This window comes from Hippocampus bargibanti, linkage group LG02 (assembly GCF_051943395.1).
Source record: "Hippocampus bargibanti isolate YZ-2025 linkage group LG02, ASM5194339v1, whole genome shotgun sequence".
NCBI classification, from domain to species: Eukaryota; Metazoa; Chordata; class Actinopteri; order Syngnathiformes; family Syngnathidae; genus Hippocampus; species Hippocampus bargibanti.
This window is the reverse complement of record NC_142735.1, coordinates 9,992,285-10,018,421: the sequence shown is the minus strand read 5'-3', so window position 1 is coordinate 10,018,421 and position 26,137 is coordinate 9,992,285. Positions and strand designations below refer to the sequence as shown.

Below are 26,137 nucleotides of genomic sequence, written 5' to 3'. Positions count from 1 at the left end.
TTTTGTTAGATTTGAAATGGGGGGGCCTTGAATCAATCAAGGTTTGAAAAAAAAAATCGCGATTTGATCGATGGATGGATAGATTCAGACAGAGAGAGGGAGAGAGACAACGAGAGAGAATCTCCACTTACCAAGTCCATGTCGGGGTGTGGACATGGAGGGCATGGTGGACCACACTTGTTTGACCGGATTGTAACACTCCACCATATTGGAGGTCTTGAGCCCATCCCTTCCACCGACCACATACAATTTGTTGTCTATCACGGCCACGCCAAACTGCAGCCGGCGTCCGTTCATAACTTCAAGTGGGACCCAGGTGTTGGTGCGCAGGTCATACTTCTCAATGGTGGTTGATCCTAACAGGCAGAAATCCCACTGTAAATTGATTGCTTTGCGACACCATGTATGCATTTCTGGTATCAATTGTTCAGGTCATTATTAATGAGAATTTCCTTAACATCATTAGATTACAGCGCACCTTTGGTAGAATCCATCCCACCGACAGCATAAAGTGCCCCCACTGTTGACTTTCTCGGTTTGGTTCTTGGGCTCTGAAACATGGGACGGCGCTCAGGCAAAAGATGGTACTTCATGGCCTCCATCAAAAGTTTCTGGCATTCCAGGTCATCAGAGAACATTTTGTTGTTTTCCAGGTCAGCAATAAGCTGCAATTCAAGACATCAAGAACAAAGACTTTGAAGACACGCATTCGGTAGTGCCACAATCTGGGATGAATTTAAAAAAAGTATTAGAAGTATTGTTGATCCGAAAATGTTCTGAATTTCTGCATAACTGTCATTTAGAAAGCCGTAGTACTCAAAGAAACCCCACACGGCCCTGCAGAGAAGATGCATACTCCATACAGGGCTGTAACTGAATCTGGTACCTCTGAGATGTGAGATCAAGACACTCACTCATCGACAGCTGGGCTCCCTGCGCTGCAAACTATTTCCAATATTTCGAATTTTTATTTTTCCAAGAGAAACATTGTTCAGTGGAATTGCGTTTTTATTCACCTGGGCCTCGTGTTAGGTTTTCATGAGGAAACATTCTTAATCTCAAACATGCTACAACAATAGCATTGTTGGGTTTTACAGAAACCCAGCCACAGAAAAAAAAATCACATTTTCACATGGGAGTAAGTAAGAAGACATGATATGTGACCTGTGGTGGAAGAAGAGGCAGGCGAATATAAGACAGAAGCATTCCGAGGTCCTCTTGTCGATGTTGGACGTCGTATCTCACCCACATCATCAAGGCCTGAAAGATGGTCTCCTCGTCAGGCACATTGATGTCATCACTGGACAGCAGCTTAATTATGTCATCCGTGGGAAGCAGAAAAAACTCCTGGTTCTGAATGACTTCCAGAAAGTTTTCCTGGTTAGAGAGACACCAAGGGGGCAGATAATCATCAGTCATTTGACCACAACTTTTTCTATTTTTATTGCTGCGGCAACGGAGAGCCACGGAATGAGAGCGCAGAAAGGAGCGTTAGGGCTTCTCCAGTCTTCAGAGCTGATAACAGCAATGACTTATGCTCCATTGCTTGAAATTCCAAAGGCATAGATATAAGTGTCACTCGTTAAGTAAAATTATGGAGGCTGCAAGCAAACCGAGCTGAAAATATGTCCTTCGAAACTTTGTCAGCTTCGAAAGGACTTTTTCCTGCTGATCATACATGACACTATTAGTCTTTTATAAGCCTTTTTTACGAGCACCAGCGATGCCTTGCATTATCATCATGCAACTTCTGGTGTGGAAGATCTTCACGATTGCCCTCCTAAAGATTGATCTTCCTTTGACTCGCGTGCAGCCCAGGCCATGTTAGAACCCTAGACGGCAACCTTTTTCAAGGACACTATCTCCGGGCACTTCCATTAGAGATGATGAGAGATAAAACCCGCCCCTATATTATCTTATCACCACGTGTGAATCCAGCCAGGAGGACTGAACATGTTTTCTTTGTGAACAGAGCATTTATTATTAAGACGCCTCAGTGCCCACTATTGATCATTAATGTCCAGATTACAGCGTGCCGCTCAGCTCTTTACCAGAGCAGGATTTGAGAACTAAATACTACAAGCCTTAATGAAAAGAGGGCTTCGCATTAATCAACTGTAGTTACACTTGATGGAGAGGTCTTTGTAAGCTCTTAGTCGTACAGGAGTGGTCCATCGATGAACAGATTTCTTCAGCCGTCATCTGTACTTCTTTGAAGGTGTCGGACGTTTCGCTTCATATCCAAGAAACTTCGTCAGCAAAATAAAGTTTTACTGGTAGTTTAGGCCCTATATATATATCCCTAATCCCAGACATGGCGGTGCCGGACCCTATGATAGGTCCCTGCTCTCAGGTTGGGGGGGAGCAGAGCACCACTCCCTACAGCCCCTCTGATAGTTCCTATTGTTCTGACTAACGACTGGCCTGATTGCCCCACTTCGACCGGTATCACCTCATCAGTATTACTGATCCTATGTTGCCTAAGCAGGCTATTGTATGAACGATCCAAATTGAAGACAGAAGTCTTTAGGAAGGCTAGGCATACTGACCAATACTTACTTTTCGATTCTAACCGCCCTTTACAACACAAACTAGAAGTTATCAGAACCCTCCAGCATAGGGCTAAACTAATACGAACAAGCGTTGGAGGTGGAGAAAAGGAGTCAAAACATATCAGGAGAGCACTCACAAACTGTGGGTACCCTCAGTGGTCATTTAACAAATGTCAGAAAGAAAGAATAGGGAAAGAAACCAGAAATTCTGAAGATATAAAAAGGAGAGGAGTAGCAGTACCTTACGTTGCAGGAGTTTCTGAAAAACTACAAAGAGTCCTTTGGCAACACAAAATTCCTACTTAATTCAAACCGATAAACACTTATGTTATATAAAGATGTCACCACAGGCTCGTGTTCAGCCAAAGAAGACACAAAACAAAATAACAGTCGAGGAGAAGAAGGAGATTATTGAGAAACACGAACGAGGTGTGCGATTGTGGCATCACATGTGCACACCGCGGCTGTAATGTGCACGCACACCTCGTTCTTAAACCGAGGTCCCAGTGTATAAGGCACATTATTAGGAGTTAGAGAAGAGGCTGGACTTTCGTTTTATTTATCCCAGCATGGGCCGTGCTCTACTTCTTCTACGGGGGGAAATGGAGTCAGTGACTGCTGACAGTAGTTGCGAGAACTGTTGTGGCTCAATATTATTTGACATATTAGGTGCACCGGCGTATAAGGTGCAAGGTCATTTTTTTTAAAGAAAATCAAGCTTATCACTGGAAAATACAATGCTTTGTGACCATTCAGTTTGAAGACCATTCGGTTTGAAGCAGTTTTTGCATACCTTCAAAGAAATATTATTCCCGTAGGAAACTGTGGATTCTCACTTGTATTGTTCCAGAGAAAATGATACATTATGATTTTACATGGCCACTGCAAGCATTTCACTTTGACCATTACTGCAAGGATGTCGACTCACTTTGCATGCATCGAGAAACAAATAAAATGGTTTGTAAAATGGTACAGTATATAAAAATTATTAGTCAGGAAATAAAACAAAAGCTTCATAAAATAAAACTCTGTGCTGATACTTTAGGCGACAGACTTCAAGGAAGCCCACTGATCTTCCTGCTTCATTGCCAAAGAAGACACAAAACAAAATAACAGTCAAGGAGAAGAAGGAGATCATTGAGAAACACGAACGAGGTGTGCGTTTGTGGCATCACATGTGCACACCGCGGCTGTAATGTGCACACACATCTCGTTCGTGTTTCTCAATTCAGTGCCGCGATTGAACAGGAAGTTCAGCCAACCTGTGCAGTTTGATGATTAGATTAACCTCCTGATCCCGGAAAGCGGGCTTTGTAAACAGGCTGAGCAGATGTCCTTTGGAAGATAACGCTTCACTCAGCGTGTCACTCCTGCATGGTTAGCCAGGACCTTATCTGACAAGCATGTGTATGAATCTTAATCCAATGCAAATATTTATCTCAGAAATGTAACAGAAATCCGATTTTGCCAGGTAGGGCGGGTGCACTAATCAATCCCCATCCAAATTGTGTGTCTTCCTGGCAGCCACTGATCTAAATTAGATAATGCAAATGCCCCAAATCTGTCAATATCTATTCAAATGTGCAATTCATCCATTTGGCTCCACACAACTCGATTCATAGAAACAAGTGAGGCAACTTCGTTCCTATTCTTTTACAGTATTTAATAGGTTCGTTGAATGCAACTGGCCTCAAAATACAAGACGGTCAACAGAGAATCTGACTGCGAGCACCATATTGACATTGTCCGTAGTCTACATAGGAATATGCAGTCGTCCATGACATATATTTCAAAAATTGTAATGTAGGCAATTGAATTGACAGAAGCAGTTTTTGCAGAACTGAAAACACAATATTGTAATTTATTATATTTCTCAACTCAACTTCTTCCATACTTTAACAGGAATCACAGTTTGAAGAAAGAGCTATATAGAAAGCATACAGTCCCCTTAATTAATAAAAAACTTATAAATGTCAGAGAGGAGAAACGAGTCTACTTTATCTAATTGAAAATAAATGATAAAGGGAAAAACTATGTGGTTGAATTGCCATTTTTGAATATTAAAGATTGAAAGGATGATGCGACACAAATCAAACTAATAAGCGAGTGGTTTGCCTACCTGGCTCTTTTCCAATAGTATATAACTGAAAGCAGGGAATAAAACACATCATGAAGCCTGGAACGTATGGAAATGTCAATAAATTTACATTTGTAAACTATTTTAGCAGTCTTGTCTCAAGTACCTGAAAGTGATACTTGAGTAAAAGTGTGCAAGTATCTTAAGTTGAACTTCTTAAAAGAAAAATATTTTTATAGAGCTTCAAAATTCAAATTACCTTGTAGAATATTATTTCAGGAAAAGTAGCTGACTTTTGCTGTAAGTATGGAAAAGTAATTTCCTTGCATCATTTTCTCCGGACACAACTGCACGACCAATACTGGAAAATAGAAATACATGCCCTTTTGTTGAATGCACAATCATCACAGTGCAAATTCTTCCCTGTGTCTCAGCAGCTTCTTTATCCATTATCGAGTGCAGGTCCGATCACTATCGACATAAGAGCCATACCCGCCGCCGTCAGTGCCGAGTGCCCAGATCCAGCCAAGGGCAGTTAAGCTCATCTCCCACTGGCTTGTTAAAAATAGTTATTGTCACCTTCATGGCTGTCTCATCTCAAATACCCTGTCTCGTTATTGTACACAAACATGACATGCTTGCCTTCATTCTGTCAACCACCTGCTCAAAGTATCAACAAAACGCGATTTCCAATAAATAAATAAATAAATAAATAAATAAGTGTGGAATTCCAAGCCACGGTATACTTTGTAGCCTTTTATTGGTTGACCACAGGCATATTTACACTATGCATTTTGGCATAGTTTGTCTTTCTGACCTACTCGTCCAGTGTGCATCAATTACCCACTCGTAAATTACACTTAACTCTCGTTGGAGTCATGGACATACAGTTGGTGAAAATGTAACCATAAAAGTGAAACATATTGATAGTTTTCCTTTTTTTCCAAGTTAAACTTGTTAATTACTATAAGACTTAATGATGCCTTAATTGTCATAAAAATGTTATGCTGAAGAGGCAGACAATTGTGTGACATTATTCTGTACATTAATTTCATAACTTTGCTCCTGTGAAATGAACATTTCTCCACTGCGAGATGCATAAAGGTACATCCAATCTAATCCAATCAATCGATCCATCCATCCACCCATCCACCCGCACGCGCACACGAGCTCACGCGCACACGTACACACACACATACACACACACATACACACATACATGCACACATACATGCACACACACATACACGCACACACACACACGCACACGCACACACACATACACACACTCACACCCCCATCCATCCATCCATCCGTACTTACCTACCTACCTACCCACACACACACACACACACACACACACACACACACACACACACACACACACACGCACACACACACACACACACACACGCACACATACACACACACATACATGACATGATACAGACAGGTGCTTCTCTCCTAAATTCTATTGATTTGTCTTTCTCTTCATGCACTGTGGCTCGAGCGTTATGTTAATGGGCCATTTTTTCTCATTCTGTTTTGTTGTGATGACAAATAAAAATGACTAGAAGAAATGTATAGGAAGTAAAACAATGCATGTAAATTAGGAAACACTGTGTAAAAACACTGTGTAAAAAATGACTCCTGTAATGTGGAGTAAACAACCTCTTGCTATTTGGTACTACAGTATACTTTTTGTTATATGCTACTCGTGTATTTTTAAAGTATCGTACCTGGTTGGATAATGTCCTTCAGACACGTAGTTCTATTTAAATCTGGTTTCATTGACCATTTATGATTTATGAGAGGAAATCTTAATCACCTGTCAGATGCGACTATTTTTGCCCCAACTGCATTCCACCAATTTTGCATTTCTTTGCCGCTGTTGTTTTTTTCACCTTGATATTTGTCCTTAGCCTCTTAATCTCCATGGCCAACCTTCAACGATGCCTGAGGAGTTGCTTGACACTGAGCTGTCAACCAGAGACCGTAGCAGGATTACAGCAAGGAAGAAAATAACCTCTCTATTGCTCACACTCATTGGGACGGCGTGTTACGTGGCAAGAAGGTGTACTTATCACATGTATTTTACTTAAAAATGCAAGATACATCAGAAAATCATTTTCGTTTTTCTACTTTCATTCCTTTCATCACTTTGCTGCTGTGAAATGTAAATTTCTCCACTGTGAGACTAATAAAGGCATATCCAATCCAATCCAATCCAAAAAACACTTTCATCATTTATATAATAATAATACATTTCATTAATAAGCACCTTTCAAAACTCTCAATGTCACTTTACAGTCACAGGATCACACCAATACCAACCTCCCATTAAATTACTGTGACTGAAGCAACATGTATATTGAATGTTGATTTCTGTAACAAGGTAGTCAGCCGACCTTTATATATCAAGGCTAGTGCCTGTGATGACCCACACACGCTCACACATGCACGCACACATGCACGTACACAACCAAAAAATCACTTTCACTCAACAACCATAGGTTGGGAAAGAATAATAAAACAAGATATTCTAAGCATGGTAAAAATGTCAGAAAACTGAGATGTATCCTGTAAATGTGCAAAAATGTTTCATAAAAAACTGGACATAGCGCAAGTATCAAAGAAAAGATAAATTGCTATATGTAGCTTGAGACCCCAATGAAATAATGGATGCCAAAAATGAAATTCAATAAAATTACAATAAAAACACCTAATGCCAAAAGACCGCTGGGATCAGAAAATGGATGTACGAAAATTAATAAAGAGCATGCATAAATACAGTGAAACAAGTAAGACAATTATTTATGTCTCTTCATTTTGAACCACAAATCAAAAGGCAATAAAAAAGGAAGACACATTTCAGCACTACTGTTTGTATATATAACATTGATTGAAATTGGCTACACTATCAAAATGTATGTATTTGACGATAAGTTTCTTTGTTTTTTTGACCTCTTTAACTACAACTTTATATTGACCTTTATAACTACATGAGAGATAAATTCTTAGAAACACGACTAGAAAACCATAATCACAAAAGTACCCATTCTATCAAGCCGTGGCAATCAATCAAAACTGAGCTATATTATTATCATTATAAAGGACTTTGCATTTAAAACTATGGCCTTCCAAAAGTTGGTCATTTTATTGTTTTGTTGCTCCATTTTTGCTTACCATCGTGTAGTTGTGAGCCACATTAAGAAGATCCACGCAGCCCTGGGCATCGGCAAAGGAGCGTATTCCCAGGCAGTTAGAGGGATGCAGCTGCTTCATCAGAAAGTTGCAGCAAATGTGGATTACTTGTGAGAGTTGCAGGAGGCAAGCTGCCGCCATTAAACTCTCAATGGTGTCCTCTTTCAGCTCAAGGACACCTGCAATGTCAGAGTGCGCAAGCTGTATTTTTTATGCAACGACCAAATGTAGCTGCGCCGGCAAAAACTGTAATGGTGTCACTCATGATTTCTGAATAGATAAAAATGAGCATAAATCCTTTTCCTCTGTGATAACATTCATTGACGTAATAAAAACCAAACTGCTTTTTTTAATCCCTATCGTAAAAGCGGAACAAATTATTATAACATTCTGCTTTTAATTTTAGGTATTTACAATACAATGAAAAAAAGGAAATGCTTAGTCACATACAGAAGGGGAAATGTGAGATGAAGTAATGTGAAATCCCGAGGGTGGTCAGTCATTCATTTCAGTGATTGATCCATTTTAATCACGGTCGCGTTCCAGAGGTTTCCTAACGACTTGCAAGCGCTTGTGAATATCTTTATGAGCACTCACCAGTGTAGGCAAAATGAACCAGGGAGGTGAGGGCATCTGGATCCACCCCCTCCATTTTGATCTCCTCCTGTTTGGCCTCCTTCACGTCATTTGTGAACATTGCGGCAAAGTAGTCGGAGACGGCGCTCAGAACAAGCCTTATACAGAGAAAATTCAAGTAAGGCTCAAACTGCAGATCGGCCGTCACGTATTGTGTACATAGTGTCATCCTGGCTGATTTTTTTTTTTTTCAGACAGGATCATTACATAATGTAGCACTGTGTGGTTTTGAAACATTTGTTCACTTTGATGGATTAAAAATGCAAAAGTGGAAATGCATTGATTTTAGATGTGTGTAATAGATTGGAGTGCAAGCAGTATGCAGAAATGGACAGCAGTGCTTCATTAAAACCAGCACAAAGAGAAACACGAAAGGACTGTCAAATACGTTTCACTCTCCTCCCCCAGTCCCCTTAATTTGAGTGTGGAGCTGGAACCATGCAGTCACTTCACCAGGTACACCTGAATAAGCGAACGTGATCCAGCAAAAGCACGGTATTCATCATTTATATTTGTCTGCTCACTTTGGTTTGATGCTATGAGAGAATGCTTCATGGTTTTTCCCACTTTCTTCCGGCCACATTAAGACATTTTTGCGATTTGGATCCCAGTACGCGTCTGCATCTCAAAAGTAACATATCGATGTGAGAGGGTAGAGGTGTAATTAGATCACAGCAGTGGGTTTTATTTGTTTACACACTGGTGAACAAAGTGTCTGCTCATCTGGAGGCTCAACCGTCTCCTAAGGATCATTTGATTATTTGCTCAACGAGGAAATCCGGTGAGACCGGAGCAAAGCAAAACATTCACACAGGAAATCTTGATGAACTTTGTTCATTTCACATTAAATGTAATTAAATAGTAAATCAAATACGATAGGAGTGCTGACCTGTGAGCTGGTATCCTGTGATCACCTGCTATGAGTAGCACATCGCACAGTTGCTTATGCTGCTGGTAGCTTTCCATCTTTCGGAAGGTCTGTTCAGCGTGATTTGTGGCCTGGAAGAATTCGCCAGAGGAGTTGGTGTTCATTCTGGTGAATGCGGACAGAGCTAACCTGGAGAATATACGAAAGAGGCCTGCCATTATGGACTTGGAACTTGATGTTTTCTTTCAGTCTTTTTATTTCCTGTTGAAAGCTACACCTTGAACTAGTTGCCAGATAATGGACATGACGTAACATCGATTCTCTCCCACCTTCAAATCCCATCTCAAAACCCACCTATTTAAAATTGAATTTTCTGTGTAGCTCTTTCTCTTGTTTCTATTTATAATTACATTTTATTTATTGTGTTCTATTTGTGATTGTATTTTATTTATTATAGTACTTATGCTTGTATGTGACTGTAAAGACTGTTTTTTTGTCAATGGATGCTACAGCTTCGTGTTTGCTTTCAACATTTAGCTTGTAGTAGATGTGCAAATTGCACCATGACGTCCCTGATCCACTGCTGAAATGGATGCTTTGATCCTTTCCTCTTTCATCTAGAACTGCTTCATGTCATCACAAAGAGCGTACAGCAAGTCATGAAGAATGAACTTTGAGTGTTGTAATTCTTTGTCCTTTGTGTCTTTGTGTTGTCATGTTTGTTATTTTTGTTTTTCCCAAGATGGCGGCGTGTGAACACACAGCGGCTCCCCTCTCCCGGCAAATTGGCGTTTTCATGTTTATTATGTTTGTTAAAGTCATTATAAGTGCCTTGCATGCTGGGTCCGAGAGGACAGTAATTTCATCTGTGCTGTATGTCATGCATATTAGCATATTTGACAATAAAGCTGACTTTGACTAAAGTGTCCTTGAGAGCTTTGAAAGGCGCTTAAAATGAAATTTATTATTATTATTATTATTATTATTATTATTATTATTATTATTATTTTGTTTTTCTACTGATTATTTTTCCTTTTCTCTTCCTTTCACAACTTTGCTGCTGTAGAATAGGAATTTCTCCAATGTGAGACAAATAAAGTCTCATCTCATCTCTCATCAACAACCAATCACACCAATTAATATATATATATATATATATATATATATATATATATATATATACATATATATATATATATATATATATATATATATATATATATATATATATATATATAGTGGTGGTCCGTGCATTTCACACCTAGGCCTTCAGTGAAGTCCTGCTTAGTCCGACTTGAACAAATATCCCTCGTAATACCATAATTTATGACACAACGGCTGGAGATATCCTTTACAAAAGCACACGCACGCAGTACTGGGCGTGGCATCACCTTAATCGTCTACAACACAGGCTATTTTCCGGAGCAATTACACATCAATAAATCTGCATCAGCAATTAGAACTTGTCACTATACGTGATACTGCAAACACTTAAAAATAAAAGGACATTTAAAATCATTTGTCCACAAAGCTTTATTAAGTCCACCAAGAATATGCAATCTTTAACAAGATTTTATGCTAAATTACAAAATGTCAGTTTAATATAAGAAAAACAACAAGACTTTCACAAAACGAACTATTTGTTGAAAATAAAAGTAAACAAATCTTTTTCATTTGTTCTTGAGAATAGGCCGACATGCGACAGCGAGTTGTCCTCTCCTTCAGCCATTGTGGGTTAAAAAAAGCGAGTAGATATACTTGGTTTTTCTGCTAAAGTTTCCGGGTCTGATCTGTTGTAGCTTGGTTGATTTGCATAGCGCTGCCTCCGCTGAGGGCTGAGGTAAAGTGAGTATCCAATCACAGGACGCGTACATGTCATGTTCAACGCGAGGCCCTCTAGCTGGCCTTACTGTGCCAACTCGTGATCTGATTGGCTATCGCAACTATATATCAATTACATGTACAGCGCACAGACGCCCTCACTGTTGATTCTGAAGGCGTCGGTCAGATTTCATACAGCCTGGCGACACAAGCTAGCTGAATTCTGATCGGATTAAAAACTCTGACCTAAAACTACAACACTGAAAGGAGCATAACCAAATGGATATAATATAACATCAAGAAAACAGTATGTAGAATAATTATATATATATTTAGAAAAAAATACTTTTTTAATGAAATTGACTTTTATTATAATTATGAAAATGATGTCTGATTATGTTAGGCCAGCAGAGAAGGCTCTTGCTGGCTCTGACGGCCCACCACTGTATATATATATATATATATATATATATAGAAGTGTGTGTGTGTGTGTGTGTGTGTGTGTGTGTGTGTGTGTGTGTGTGTGTGTGTGTGTGTGTGTGTGTGTTGAAACTTGAATCAAGCCAATGTGCATGTTTTTGGAATGTGGGAGGAAGTTGGGAGTGCCCCTGAGAAAACCCGCTCAAGCTCACGGAATACAGTACAAGGTAAATCGGAGCTAAAAGCCACAGGATGAGATTAAAACCCAAACCTTAATACTGTTAGCAGATGTGTTAACCACGAGACCTATCCACTGACATGACATCATCTCCTAAAAGTTTCAAGAATTGAATTTCAATTTCAAATATTGAGTGCCGACAAAAACGTCTACGTGTACATGCATCCAGGATCAAATCTTGGTCATAGAATTAATTTGATAGCCACAGTAACAAACATTTCTCCATTGTCCAGTCCCCTTTGCCATCCAAAATAAAAAGAGACTAGGAAAAGAATGATGGGGGGAGGACCATCGCACTTATTCGGTCGGACACGTGACACTCAAAAATCCTCTGTGGTGCTTCTACATCTTTCCAAGTTGAAAATAAAATGGATATGGACTAAACTCCGTGAATAAATGGATGACTAAGTCACTGAGTCCAGTGGGACAAACAGCACCACAATCCACTGCTTCCCTTTCAGAACAGGCCTGTGTTTATCTGCACACACACAAAAGTGTTCCAATCACATGGAGATTTAACTAGCAAAGACGTCTGTTCATTGCTGCATTGTGAGAAAGCCGCATCTTCGTCTCCGCAGGCTGTGAGATTGCACTGTTTCACCAGCATCCCAGTATATCCCTGTGACGCTTGCTGAACAATGCAACCGGGTTACTCCATGCCCTTCATAAAGCTGCTTTATTTTGACATTTGGGCTCGTTTATTTCAAAAAGAATCACATCATGTCACAGGAGGATATCATGGTCATCAGCACAGTGGCTGTGCTGTGTGAAGACTGATATTTGTTTTGTTTTTGTTTTTTTTTTTTTCGGGGGGGGGGGGGGGGGGGGGGGGGGGGGGCATTTTTTTTTTTTTTAATTGAAGTCCATGCTTCGTAATTTATACACAGGGTCACAGCATGGGATTTTGAGTCTTGTAAAAAGTCATGTCAAAAAAAGAATGGCTGCTTACCTGATTTGTAGAATGGAGGAGCAGTTTCTTATACAAACATTATGGTAAACAGAAGAAATAACAAGTGTCTGACTTTCCTCTTTGGCTTGTTTGTTCAAAGTCATGAAGATCTGTCTGTAGAACTCTAACATTCCTCTTAATCCCACCAGGTCAGTCTTTATGATACACGGTATGTTTAAGTGCAAAGCATGATACATAGTGCAGTCACGATAATTCCCTCATTGCTGTTTCATCTTGGATGGGAACACCAAACAAGACAGAATTACAATGGGGCCATAAAACTAAGACGCACTCCCTGTGTATCGGCTCTAAGGCCTGCAAAAGGGATTTTCCATGTGTGCACATCTCGCTGACACTAATTGCGTTGGTATCACATTCCAGAGGACGGTAAATTTGTCAGAGGTGTATATTTGGTTTGCAGGACTGGGTGGAATCATCAAAGGTATACAGCCTTATTTTATTGAGGCATTAAAGCATCACAACAGCCGTCTTAGGGAACGGACTGTGGCCCACTGCAAAACAATCGCGTAAAACAAACCAATTGACTCAAAGTAACAGACGCTATCGGGACCTGGGCAGGTCTGTCCTGCAAAAGCTAGAGTTCACTTGAGCCAATTGAAATTATTCTAAAGTTTCGAAAACTTTCAGAGAGTAAATGCTGCTTGACTTTAAAGCAAAAAAGAAAAAGCTGACACGAGCATGTGATACATCACCATCAATATCTGAATCACTTTATCCTCACGAGGGTGCGAGAGTCTATCTCAACCATCTCCGAGCAGTAGGCCGGGTACACCCTTAACTGATTACCAACCAATCGTAAGACACATACTGACGAACTACCGGTCAGGCTCACAATCACACAATTGAAAACCTTCCATTATTCTACCCTGCATGTTTATGGAATATGGGAGGAAACCAGAGGACCTGGACAAACATCTCGACATCGCAAGCAAATTCCAAACAGGAAGGTCAGGGCCGGATTCGAAGCCATGACCTGAGGCGAATGTTCTAACCAGTCGAAAGCCATGCGATATCTAATCTATAGAGAGCATATTTAAATAATCACATCATTTCTGTGCAGCAACAGTCAGACTGCTCCCCAGATTGGATGATTCATCCCAGATTAGACCTGCTGGGTAAAGATACTGTGTGTGAATATGAATCAAACGTGTTACAGGGGATCTCACTGAGGCATCAGCTGCTTCCCAGGAAGCAAAGTCAAGCCATTATTATTTGCAGACTGAGATTGGGTTGAGCTTTCAAAAGCCTAGTGTAGCTTTATACTCTATATATATTTCACGAGTAACTTCCACCTCAGTCGCTATCATGCGTGATGAAGTTGTGTGAGTGGGATGGTGGGAAAATAGTCAATGTGTATTAATGACATTCAAACTTAGAGGCTGCGATGGCAAATGCTGAGAAATTGTCTTTTCAGAAATTGTCTTTTCTGTTTTCAGGATTTTTTTCAGTCGTTAAATTTCCACTGGAAGTTTTCTAACATGTTGTGTAGGTAGTGAACAAAATGTTCGTGGCTCATGGTCAATACTATATGTCCATTTGTATTATTCTATATTTGGATGAACTTTATCCCCAAAAATGCGAGTGTAAAAATTTTGACGATCTTAATACACCTAATTTGAACACACTTTTCATCCCAGACAGGTGTCAAAATGCTTGCAGGACCACACAGCAGATTTTTCTCTTTGAAGTAAATCTAAACAGTGTCAGCTGGTTTCAAAATGAAAGATAAACTACTCATAGTATATACCCAGTGTGTATGTAAGAAATGGTAAAATTCACTTTTCAGCAAATGTTCTCACATACTGTAAAATATTTAGACTATTTGAAATTATCGGTGGTTAACTGATTGATATGGCAGTGACATCTTTCCATTTCTTCTTCTTTTCCTTTCGGCTTTTCCCTTCCATTTGATGTTTGTAAATGATATAAGTGTGCCAGTTGTCAATGTTGAGGGAGTCTTTGTGGTGAAAATGTGCAGATCAGATTTTTGCAGGAAGCGTGTCACACGTGGTAGTGGTTTCTTTTTTCCATAGTTGACTCCCACAATCAATAAGTTATTACTGTTATTGGATAACGTCATATGTTGCTTCCAATTACAATTGACCTCTTATGAGAAATGTATGTGTTTAATTCAATGGTAATTATGAGATTAATCATTGTTGTTCCATATCAGCATTTAACAAAAAAAAATAGAAATATATCATGTGTAAATATGTGCGTTAAATTAAATGCTATCTATAATCCAAAATTCTCCTGTTTATTTATTTATTTATTGTTTATTACTGTTATCCATGGCTCAGTGATTCTTTTCAATGCAAATGACAGGAAATGAGTGCCTCGGGATACCGCAGAACTGGGTAACGGCCATGCCTAATAGTATCCATGTAAATTTTATGAAAAGATGTGTGAAGGATTATTTTCTTTGAATTAGCTCAAATTGTAAGGAAGGAGAATATGTCCAGAATGTCAGTGCATGTATCTAAAGAGAGAGAGAGAGAGAGAGAGAGAGAGAGAGAGAGAGAGAGAGAGAGAGAGAGAGACAGAGAGAGCAACAGAGAGAGAAAGAGAGACAGAGAGAGAGATAGTTGCTCTCTCTCTTCTCAGCAGAATCTGACCCTTTATTCAAGACGGTAATTAATAAAAAAATGTTTGGAATCTGTATCTTATCCACAAAGATGTCAATTTAGAAGACAACTTCACATTATTTATAATAATAATAATACATTTTATTTTCAAGGGCTTTACAAAGCTCTCAACTACACTTTACAGTCACAGACAAGCATAGAAAAAAAGAGATTTGAAAAGATTGGAAAAAGAACAAAAAGAGCTTATTTGGTCATTTGCCGCCTCTAGCACGTGCCACACGTGAAGAAGCTTGTGGCGTTATGAGGCCTCAAACAAATATCTGACTTACTGCTGGTGACATGGGAGAGGCGGCTGTATTTCTTTTCCAAGGCGGCGGAGAAGGAATTGAGATATCATTCAAAATAACAACCACTGACTCCAACCTCTGTTCGTGTTTATGTGCAAGAGGTCAGGGTTTCCATTCCATTCAGGCTAACGGGGGCTATATATTGTATGCTGACGATGGAGCCAGTTTGGATGAGGACAAAAGGGATATGTGGCTGTATTCAACCCAAGGGTGAACAAAAGTGAAACTGGCTGTGACTTACTTCACTAGTTCGATTTAGCAACTCTACACAGTCACAGCATGCTGTAATTGTAAAAGAACAACCGACGTCACTTGTTTCCTAACTGACATCAGAAAAACGTATTATAGCATCTAAAATACCCAAAACACGCAGTATGATATGTTTAGTCAAATGCAAAACACCAATAAAAATGACTTAAAGTGTGTAAAAAGTACTTCAATTTGAAACCGGAAGTGGCCAGTTTCAGAAGTTCCCACCCCCATGTTCGTGGCGTCACGGCAAGACATCTTGCCTTGCTCGAGAATCAAAACAATGGCTTCAGATTCTGAGAATATGCTTTCTTGTTACTCATCCAGTTATGAATATGATTCAAATAGTTCTGAAGAGGAAAGCATACATGTTTGCAATCGATTAAAGAATTTATTCCGTGTCATTTTGAGGGGGGAAATGTAGCATCGAATGTGTGTCATCTGGGTGGGGAATTGTAGCACCGAAAAGAGGCATAAGGGGGCGACAAAGCTCCGTGGAAAGCTCCGTGGAAACGAGCTGATTAATTCCTTACAATTTTTGTCAGTGAATATCAAATAGATGCTCGGTGCCACACACAAGGATTCACCATCGCGTTATTTATGTTTTCCTTCTAATTTCGCCATCAACACGAAATTTTCAGACCAAACAAAGTATTGCAAAATGCATTGAGGTGATGCAAGGTATGTCCTTTCTCGCTGAGGGGCGTTCCTTCAGTGACGTAGGGTGAGGACTCATCAACTTAAAAACAAGACTTCCGGAATATTCAGCGCGAGTCTTAAAACGTAAAATATAGCTATATGCGGTGGAATCTTTGTAAAATACACTCAGTAGAAGTCATTTGAAGCCATTTTTCAAATTATGGACACGACTTGTCCAGAGACGTCGGTTGTCCTTTAAGTCACAATGTACCTAAGAGAGCGCTCATAGTGGTAGGTTCAGAGCACAGCACGAATGAGTCAATACTTTCAGAATGAAATCTTCCCTCGCAGCTCTGGTTCCCTCTGGTGATGGATCTTGCTTCTTCAAACTCATAATAGTCAAAGATCAGTGATAACGTTTATCAATTTAATGTGTGCAAAGGAAGGCTTTCTCGTTAAACTGACTTAATGTATCAGATTACTTTGCACGGTTATAAAGTGCATAAATGCATGTTACTAAAACCAAGTGCAGGAAGGCCAAGGGCATGTTTTATGATCCCACGGAGAGCAACCCTTTTTAATATTTCAGCATCGTTGTCAAATATGATGGTGCTGCTGTATTTTACATGACCAGCATGAACTCAGTCCCTTTGAGAGCCGATGAGTTACACAATTTTTTTCCCCCACTGTAAGCACATCTCTTATGCATGTACTCTTCACACATACGGAACCCCCACCAAATATGGATATCTGCCAATTATGAAGAGCCACATTTTGAGCTGATTCCAAAACCACACATGCTAATTTAGAATTCCCAGTCCGTTCTGCTATCTCGACTTTCAGTGAACCCTGCTTGACACATTATTTGCATTCAGTTTACTTCCTCTGAGCCTGTTCTGAAATAAAGTGACACATTGCATTGACACTACTAAATTATTCACCGGGTACATGAAGCAAGCATAATGCCAATCACCAAAGAATGGCGTCACAGGAAAGATCAAATGTTGGTGTCTGGGGGCTTTCCGTTTCGCTTTGAGCCAGAAAGGAAAGCTAAAGTACTAAAACTATAACAAGACCGACTAAAACATTTGGACAATTGCAACTCGCATTTGAAAAACATGTTTCCTCGTGATAAATCAAACTGCGCTGCAGCTTCTTGTTGTGATGGCATTTGACTCATGAAGTCACTTTCATTGGGGTAATTCGTGGCACAACAGTGCTTTCTGTTTTTGATGGCCGCTGGCTGTTAAGTGATGTCACCGCTTTTCCTCGCCTAACACATGAACCCCATGAAAGTCTGACCGTCTAAGTTAGTGTAAAAACATGACAGATTGGAGAGCAGCAAATTGGCTCAAAACTGACCTGAAGCTGATGATTTATGTCGACTGAATACTTAAGATAACGCGTCTATGATTTATCCCGTCCAACAATCTGCACAGCATAAAAGTGGGTCCTGAGGTCACCAATGGCTTGCCGTGTTCATTAGACTCAATTGTCCCAAACATTTCAGATATCCACAGCACACACTCTTCAGTTGATCAAAATAAGGTTAGTGCTATGTTCTCCAAAAAAATGAATATCTTTTGGATCTGATGCTTTGTTTAGATCAGGGGTGTCCAAAGTCGGTCCTCGAGGGCCGCTGTCCTGCCTGTTTTCCAGCTCACCCAGGAGCAACGCACCTGATTCAAATGATCAGCTCATCAGCCAGCTGTAAAAGCAGCATCAAAATGGTCCTGATGATTTGAATCAGGTGCATTGCTCCTGGGAGAGCTGGAAAAAAGGCAGGACGGCGGCCCTCGAGGACCGACTTTGGACACCCCTGGTTTAGATCAATACTTCAGGAATGGCATTTTATGGATATTATTTTAAGATACTTAGGGTAGTTTGTAGCAAGGTGTCAAAACGAAGAGGCTGTGTTCCTCAGAGTGGGCTTCACAAAGTAATCTGGCTTTCCTCCAACAACCATCCTCAATTTCCATATTTTTCTCTGCATAGCAGGTCTTGAACTTGTGACTCGAAGCAAACCAGCCTGCAGGCTTACTAGAGCTATTTCTGCTTGTGTTTACGATTGTGATTGTGTAGTTTGCAATGATATAGAGCTGTACTGTTAAGTACAGAAAGGTTTTTCAAGCATTGGGTACTTTATTTGGCTCAGCAAGAGAGGAAATGTTAGAAGTAGCTTCAAATGTGAGAGAGCACAACAAACTACAAGCACATCGAGAATCCGTTTCTCAGAAACTGCCGATTTTTTTTCAAAATCCGTATTTGAACTGACACGCGTGGGATTGTGCGGCTGTTGGGTCAATGTCTAAAAGTGACTGAAGTTGTGCCACATGAACACATGGTCTATGAGGTCAACAGGCGTACCTCTCTCTGGCCTCCACCTCTGCAGTCTCCTCCGAGATGCTCTTCACCTCTTCTATGCCCGTGTAGGGGGCCTCCTTCCTGGGGGTGCTGGGTGAGGGAGCGCCCTTGTACGTGTCCTCGTTGACCTGAAGGCCTGGCACGGTGTGTTGCTGCTGCTGCCAGGACTGTTGACCCGTTCTGACACTGACAGGCGTGGGTCCCGGCGTGGGTGCCAGGATACTGTGTGCCGGGCTGCTCGACTTCCGCATTCCTCCTCCACCCCTTTCCCGAGACTGACTCTTGAGCCGACCGTGAACTGGGGTCCCCCTGTGGTCGGTGCCATCCTGCGCGATGTAACCTCCTACCCCGCCGCCACCACCGCTTCCTGCCGAACCTTGCGATGAGTGGCTGAACCAGCGCCAGCGGAGCCTGAGGATCTGCTTCACATCAAATTCCTTCTTCCCCGACATTCTCCCCTGGCTTTGGAGACAAGGGCAATACTATGGTGAGTGCCCAAAAACATGGAGAGCAGACAAGACGGGAGCCTCGGTTTCAATCCTCACTCAGTCCTCACACATACAGGGTACCTTCCACTCCGTTATTGTCTCTCTACACTCATGAGCACCGCCACCTCCCTTCTCTGTTACACCTCTATTGTTCTTTTAGTGATGTAGAATGGTCCTCTGCAGCTTTTATTCTTGCCAATCTCACTCTAACTCTCCTCCTTTGCCTTCCTTCCTCTCCTGCCTCCTGTGCTGCTGCTGCCAGAGATGCGGTTGCTGTTTGCTGCTTCTGTGCCGCTGGAGTTGAATTAATGTGCACGCATGATCTACACTCCCTCCCCTTTGCCACCCATGTCTCTTTCTCTCTCTCTACTCCTTTTAACTCTCGCATTCTCTCCCTGCTTGTCTACTCTTCATGCACACACGTGCTGCCACACACTTCTAGACAGTGCATTTGATAAAATGTGAAAATGCTCCCACACTTCCATAGTCATATCTCTGCTCCGCGTTCTGTGTGTGTGTGTGCATGCGTGTGTGTGTGTGTGTGTGTGTGTGTGTGTGTGTGTGTGTGTGTGTGTGTGTGTGAGTGAGGCAGCGATAGAGAGAGAGAGAGAGAGAGAGAGAGAGAGAGAGAGAGAGAGAGAGAGAGAGAGAGAGAGAGAGAGAGAGAGAGAGAGAGAGAGAGAGAGAGAGAAATACAGGGCTATCTCGTCTTACTGCAAGGAAGGTGGGGTGCCATGGATGAAGAATGATGAGGTCACACCTTCAAGATAGTGTTTTGTTTTGTTTTGTTTTTTGATGTACATATCGCACATTAATGTATTGTTATGCTACCTTCAGTGTATTATATGCTCACCCTAATTTCATTCAGACCTTGGTGATCAATCAGAGCAACACAATTATGTCTAATTCTGAATGTGACTTTTGCGCCATATCTGTTAACCAGGCGTCTGATATTTGGTAGATAAATTGTCCAGACTATATATTTTTTGTCTCATCCAACAAATGTTCCTTTGGATTTTACGGCGTTTTCAAATGGCTTTTGCGAGTAAGCACCCTACGGTAAGACCTCAGCTAATGTTTCACTCCAAAATTAGTATTTTACACCCTTTTGTGTTTTGTGAATTTGTACACTGTGCAGACTGTTTTTAGTTGTTTTGTTAATGGAGGAGAATCTCTATGCTCCGCGGTTGCACCTTTCCAGTAGCATGTTTGCAACATCACTGTCTTAGTCGAGGAGAAAGTAGGGACCACTGAATTGCTGTCCCTTGACGGTGATGGTAAGATCATGGGGCGCCTGTTGTTTTGAGCCTACAAACAACATTTTTGCAACAACCCTGCTTTTGTTCAATAGAAACTGTATGCACTGTTGAACTGTATGTGATGGTCTAACAGGATAAGCTGCGACAATAGGATCATCATCAATGCGGAGACCAGAAGAGTAGTTATAGTGTTTTCAAAACAGGACTAGATGCAGAATAAATGGCCTGTAACCTGATTCAACCTCTTCCATGTTTCAAGGGAGGTAATAATCATCTTTGAATGCTTCATTTTGAGTGTCTAGTTAAAGCTCTAGTTTGGTCTCATCTATCCAAAGAACATTTTCCCACCTTGAGGCTTGAAAATTCACAGAAATGTTTTTAAGGGAGAAATTGCCTCAAAGGTTGTACAAAATATATCAAGTTCTCTAACTTGATGCATACAATCACGTTGTCCTTTTTCCCCATTACTTGTATGATGATAAATATTCCCCTTCGCAGTCTTGGAAGCCCCCTCGCGAGACACAGCCAAATTAAAATAAATAAACTGGTGAACCCTCAAGATCAGTGAGATGCCTGTCAAAACTTCAGAGCACTCTTTTACATTTCAAGAACAGACCCTGCTTATGAATAATCCATCTACCGAAGTTAAGCAGTACTCGCCAGAGGACACATACATTGTCAGACGTTGAATTTCACCAACAATAGTTTGTGAAGGCACTCCATTGGAACCAAGTTACCATGCTATCTCACTGTTGTCCTTAGTACCTCAAAACAACCTGTAAAGGTCTCAATTATGTCATATTTAAACCTAAATACCATTTGTGGGAATAAACTGCATACATTTGGATTGGATTGGATGTACCTTTATCCATCTCGCAGTGAAGAAATTTACATTTCACAGCAGCAAAGTCATGAAAGGAAGAGAAAAGGAAAGAAAGAAGTATAAAAAGAAAATACAAGAGCTGCTGGAAAGGCAGCCACTCTCGCGGCACCATATTGAAGTAAAAATAAACAAAACAAATAAATAAATATACACAACAGATACATGAAAGCAAAAGCAAGGTTAGGGTGAATTTGGGTGACTGAAAGCGCATTAAAATTTTAAGATGTCTGATTTCTCCATTTTTAGCGACTGATGTGACTCACTATTCATTTTTTATGTATTTTTTGTCGATGTAGTACGAGTGCATGTTACTCAACTTTAATCAGGAAAATGCAAACACTCAGTTGTTGTGAACCATAAAAACAGGCTCTGCAGTGATGAAAGGGCTAACTTGCCCTGACATTGCTTTAATTTGGCACCTCAAAAGCTGTCGTCCGCCTCTGCTACCTCCCACCTCATGTTAGGAAGCGTGTGTGGGCATTGTCAGCGGGAAGGTTATTTGTAACCAACTCCTGTGTCCACAGGCATTGGCTAAGCCCCACATGGAGGTAATATAATGGGATAATTACGTGAAAAATCAATAACATCTAGAAATTGTTCAGTTCATTGTCTCTGGATTGTATCTATTTCCTAAATACTAATTACTTGTTTGAAACCCACAGCATTCACACCCTGACCGACTACACAAAAAACATAATTGGAAAATAGTGAATTAGCATACCTATGCAGGAAAAATGTCACTGTCATGCCAAAATACCAATGATATATACAAATGAGGACTCTGACATGCATGGATCATTGTATCATATTGAGGGTTGAAGATAAAATATTCCTTATATGAGAAAAAAATGATCCCTATTGTGAATTAGACATACAGTATCTTTTTGTACAAATGTGTTTGTGAGTAAAAAGGCTATCATAAAAACACAGGATGAAAAAAATGCATGCTTGACTGTCACGGCACACAATGTGGCAGAACCGTTTTCTTGTGTTTTTCATGTGCAGCATGCTGAAAAATATAGAACTAAGAAATTTGCATTCCAAAATACTCATAGAAAATAATAATTTCAATAAGCATACACACTTGTCTTGATTGTTGCGAGTGGAGCGCTTATGCTGGCGGTAAAAGCTCAATTTTATATTTGGTCATAGGTCAAAACAATACATTATGAAGAAATGCAATGTCTAGTCATTAAAAAAATGATTTTGAACTGCAGGGTTATGTTGTTTTTCAGCCCGATGGGGCTTGCATATAAAATATGTTCCCAAATGAGGATTGAAAAATGAAAGGGATTCTGTGTGCGTGTATTTGTTAGTGTGCGTGTGTTTGTTAGTGTGCGTGTGTTTGTTAGTGTGTGTGTGTGTGTGTGTGTGTGTGTGTGTGTGTGTGTGTGTGTGTGTGTGTGTGTGTGTGTGTGTGTGTGTGTGTGTGTGTCCAAGTATCAGAATCAGATTCAAAATCAGAATCAGAAAACCTTTATTCGTCCCACGCTCATTAAGTTCAATTAATGGCATGAAAATAGACAAGCAAGTTCATCGGAATCTTCCAAAAAGAATTTAATCACAGCCATTAAAGGGTAATTAACTAGGTTTTATTATCCTAATTTGACTCCCTTTTATTGCACTGCCACTAAAATATGGCGCATTGTGTCAGCAGCTTCAGAAATTCCAATCAAATTGGGTCTGTGTTTTTTCAGTGGTTTTGAAGTAGGTAACTAGACTAGCACTCACTTAGGCTACAGACCTCTGCTCACAAAGCTGGTAACAAAGAGTTTATTTGACCACTTTGCTGCAAGCAGTATTGTCTGGGATCAAAGGAAAAGGTTAGAATAAAAACAAGGCAGTGAACGTCTTCATTGTGAACCGATTCTCCCAGCACACAAAATATGCCATGGGTCAGACAACACAACCAATCAGCATAAATGCCCAAAGATAATCCATGTACTGAACTGTAAATGCAATCACATATATTTCATACAATGTGAACTTGTCCTATCAATGCATTTGCATCCTCTTATCACAGTTTGAGTAAATACTAGCAACATATAAATCATTTAGTCTCATTCTATTATGACATCACAAGTCTATTTGAATGAAGTATGACCTCATATACAGTATACAAGCTATAGTCATTAGGCTGCGTCACCTCTTCATCGTGCACACAAGTCAAGGACACCTTCTGGCTACACTCCACAAGACACATACGTAGTAAGATGTTGCACTTGTGTGCTTAAAGTCTCCACTATCTTTCTTCACAGGATTGCACGGTAGCAATACGTCTCGTCCAATAGTTAGTAAAGCGATCTGAGATCTAGTTATTTCAATTACAATTTGTTCCTGATTTACAGTGCAACAATCTGGGTAGATGTGGCATTCCCAGACAAACCCCATTAGGGCAGTGACGATTCGAAATGATCATTCACAAATACATATAGGGTATTGATGATTTTCCACACAACGATGAAAAAAATTAGACCATCCGGTTATCATTGTAATGATCTGTGCATCGTGTATAGCAGACGGAAAATAAAATGCCGAATTCCTCAACACCTTTAATGACAAAGCTATTGATGTTAAAACTTGAAGGATTTTGATCATTAGAGAAAACCATTACAAATGACACAAACTTGCCATCATGACGTTTGTCTACCATTTATAAATGCAGTCTTCATAATATACTACAATTTACTTTTTCATCCAGCAAAGTGCCTCAATTTACATAGCCACACCATGTTTGGCTCAGTAGTGATAACAAAAATGCTGTATATTTTCAAGGAAGCTTCAAATTAATATTTAAGAAGACCTTACCTGACAATGAATTCAAAGTTTAAAACAAACTTTTAGATGCAATACCATCACAACCGTTTGTCTTCTGTTTCTTTCAGCACACAAATGCTTGGTCCTCCAAAAGGAAAAGGGGGCACTTTCCTCTTTCAAAGGAAGCAGTTTCTTCCTTCCTGTGCACTGAATCAACAGTTGCCATCGAATCACTATAAGCACGCAAACATTATCCAATGTTTGCAGTTAAATGCTTTTTTCACTGCTCAATCAACTCAAACATATTTTGATTACTTTCAAAACAACCATTGCTGCATGCAAAGTTCTGTACATAAAGTAAAAATCAGACATACCATATAAAGTCATAGATTTAAAGAAATTAATTAGTTACTGTATTTTCCTGTGTATAAGGCACACCTTAAAGCCTTCATTTTATTCAAAAGACGAACTTGTGCCTTATGCGCAGGTGCGCCTTGTATGTGAAGTAATATTGAGCCATAACAGGTCTCACAACTGCCAGCAGCCACGACTCAATTCCCTCCTGTTGAAGAAGTCGTGCGTAAGTAACCCCAGCCTCTACTGTAGCGCCTTATAATGTGGCGTACCTTATATTTGGAAAACTTTTAGATATTTATATATTTGGAAAAGTTGTTTCATTCATTGAAGGGGTGCGCCTTATGTATAGAAAAGGTTTGAAAATAAACCATTCATTGATAAGGACATTGTGTGGTGTGCTTTAGATTCCTGACCAAATTAAGAAACGTATTTTCACCATGAATCGATCAAATCGCATACCACAGGATATTCACCCTGTATTGTTATTGTAGACGTAAGCCACCTAATTACACTGTTCTTGATTTTGATTCGACAGGATTGAGGGGGAAATCGTTTTTATCGAGGGGATTGAGGGGGAAATCGTTTCATGGACTTAGCCACAAAACAGTACATGTTTAGGAGGAGGAACAAAGTGGCTGGAGACTCTTAAATATTCCCTGATGGAGGATATGAACCCATCCATCCATCCATTTTCAGTACCGCTTATTCCTCATCAGGGTCACAGGGGGTGCTGGAGCCTATCCCAGCTGTCTTCGGTCACGAGGCAGTGGACACCCTAACGCGTCTGGCTACGGATCAGAAGATATGAACCAAAATGCCCAAATGATTATTTCTATTGAAAAATTGACGGTGGTGTAGGCAGTATGTACTGCCACTAAATGTGAGTTCAACCATTGGTATTGAGGGTGATATGCGACGAGGAGCAAGTAGGCTCTCACAGCCTGAATGACAGAACAATTATATCATGTTACATATAGTACAGTACTAGATTTGTTATTTAGTTTTTGTGTTTTTTTTGTGTGTTTACTTTTCCTTTCCTCTTCCTTTCATAACTTTGCTGCTGTGTTACCTCCGGGTAGAGTGAACGCTGGCAGTAACAGTGTAAAATTTGCAGAGCGTAGAAGCATGAAGAAACAAAAGTTAGTTACTAGTGAAGGAAATAAATACATTTAGTTAGCCATTTTAAACATTGTAGGATGAACATTAAAATAGTGAGTTAATCAGTATCAATGGTGCTCTGGTTTCAATGGATGGGTGAGGGAGCAGATGTGGAATGTTTGCATGTTTGAAGTTGTAGTTGTTTGCTAAAATTAGCCTGTAATATTTTAACCTAACACTATCCAGGCAAAAGGTAAGAATAGACCTGTGCGTGCAAAGTAAACAGTCATATCTCGGAGTATTAAAAATACTATTCTTGGTACAG

At 40.2% G+C, this 26,137-nt stretch overlaps 1 protein-coding gene across 3 annotated transcripts in view; it reads right to left on the bottom strand.

Moving 5' to 3' along the window:
• klhl4 (kelch-like family member 4) overlaps nucleotides 1-24,897 on the bottom strand; it is a 32,810-nt gene extending 7,913 nt beyond the window's left edge. The window contains exons 1-8 of one of the 3 annotated variants that reach the window (XM_088988488.1): nucleotides 24,409-24,897; nucleotides 18,974-19,432; nucleotides 9,359-9,526; nucleotides 8,431-8,567; nucleotides 7,816-8,012; nucleotides 1,165-1,377; nucleotides 479-665; nucleotides 132-356 (exon numbers count right to left, since the gene is read on the bottom strand). In XM_088988488.1, the coding sequence (XP_088844614.1) occupies nucleotides 132-356; nucleotides 479-665; nucleotides 1,165-1,377; nucleotides 7,816-8,012; nucleotides 8,431-8,567; nucleotides 9,359-9,526; nucleotides 18,974-19,422 (1,576 nt within the window). In that variant the 5' untranslated portion in view covers nucleotides 19,423-19,432; nucleotides 24,409-24,897. Of the gene's footprint in view, nucleotides 1-131; nucleotides 357-478; nucleotides 666-1,164; nucleotides 1,378-7,815; nucleotides 8,013-8,430; nucleotides 8,568-9,358; nucleotides 9,527-18,973; nucleotides 24,373-24,408 lie in introns of those variants that run through there. The other 2 variants (XM_088988480.1, XM_088988496.1) reach the window with 2 other exon arrangements.
• Nucleotides 24,898-26,137: the final 1,240 nt, after the last annotated feature.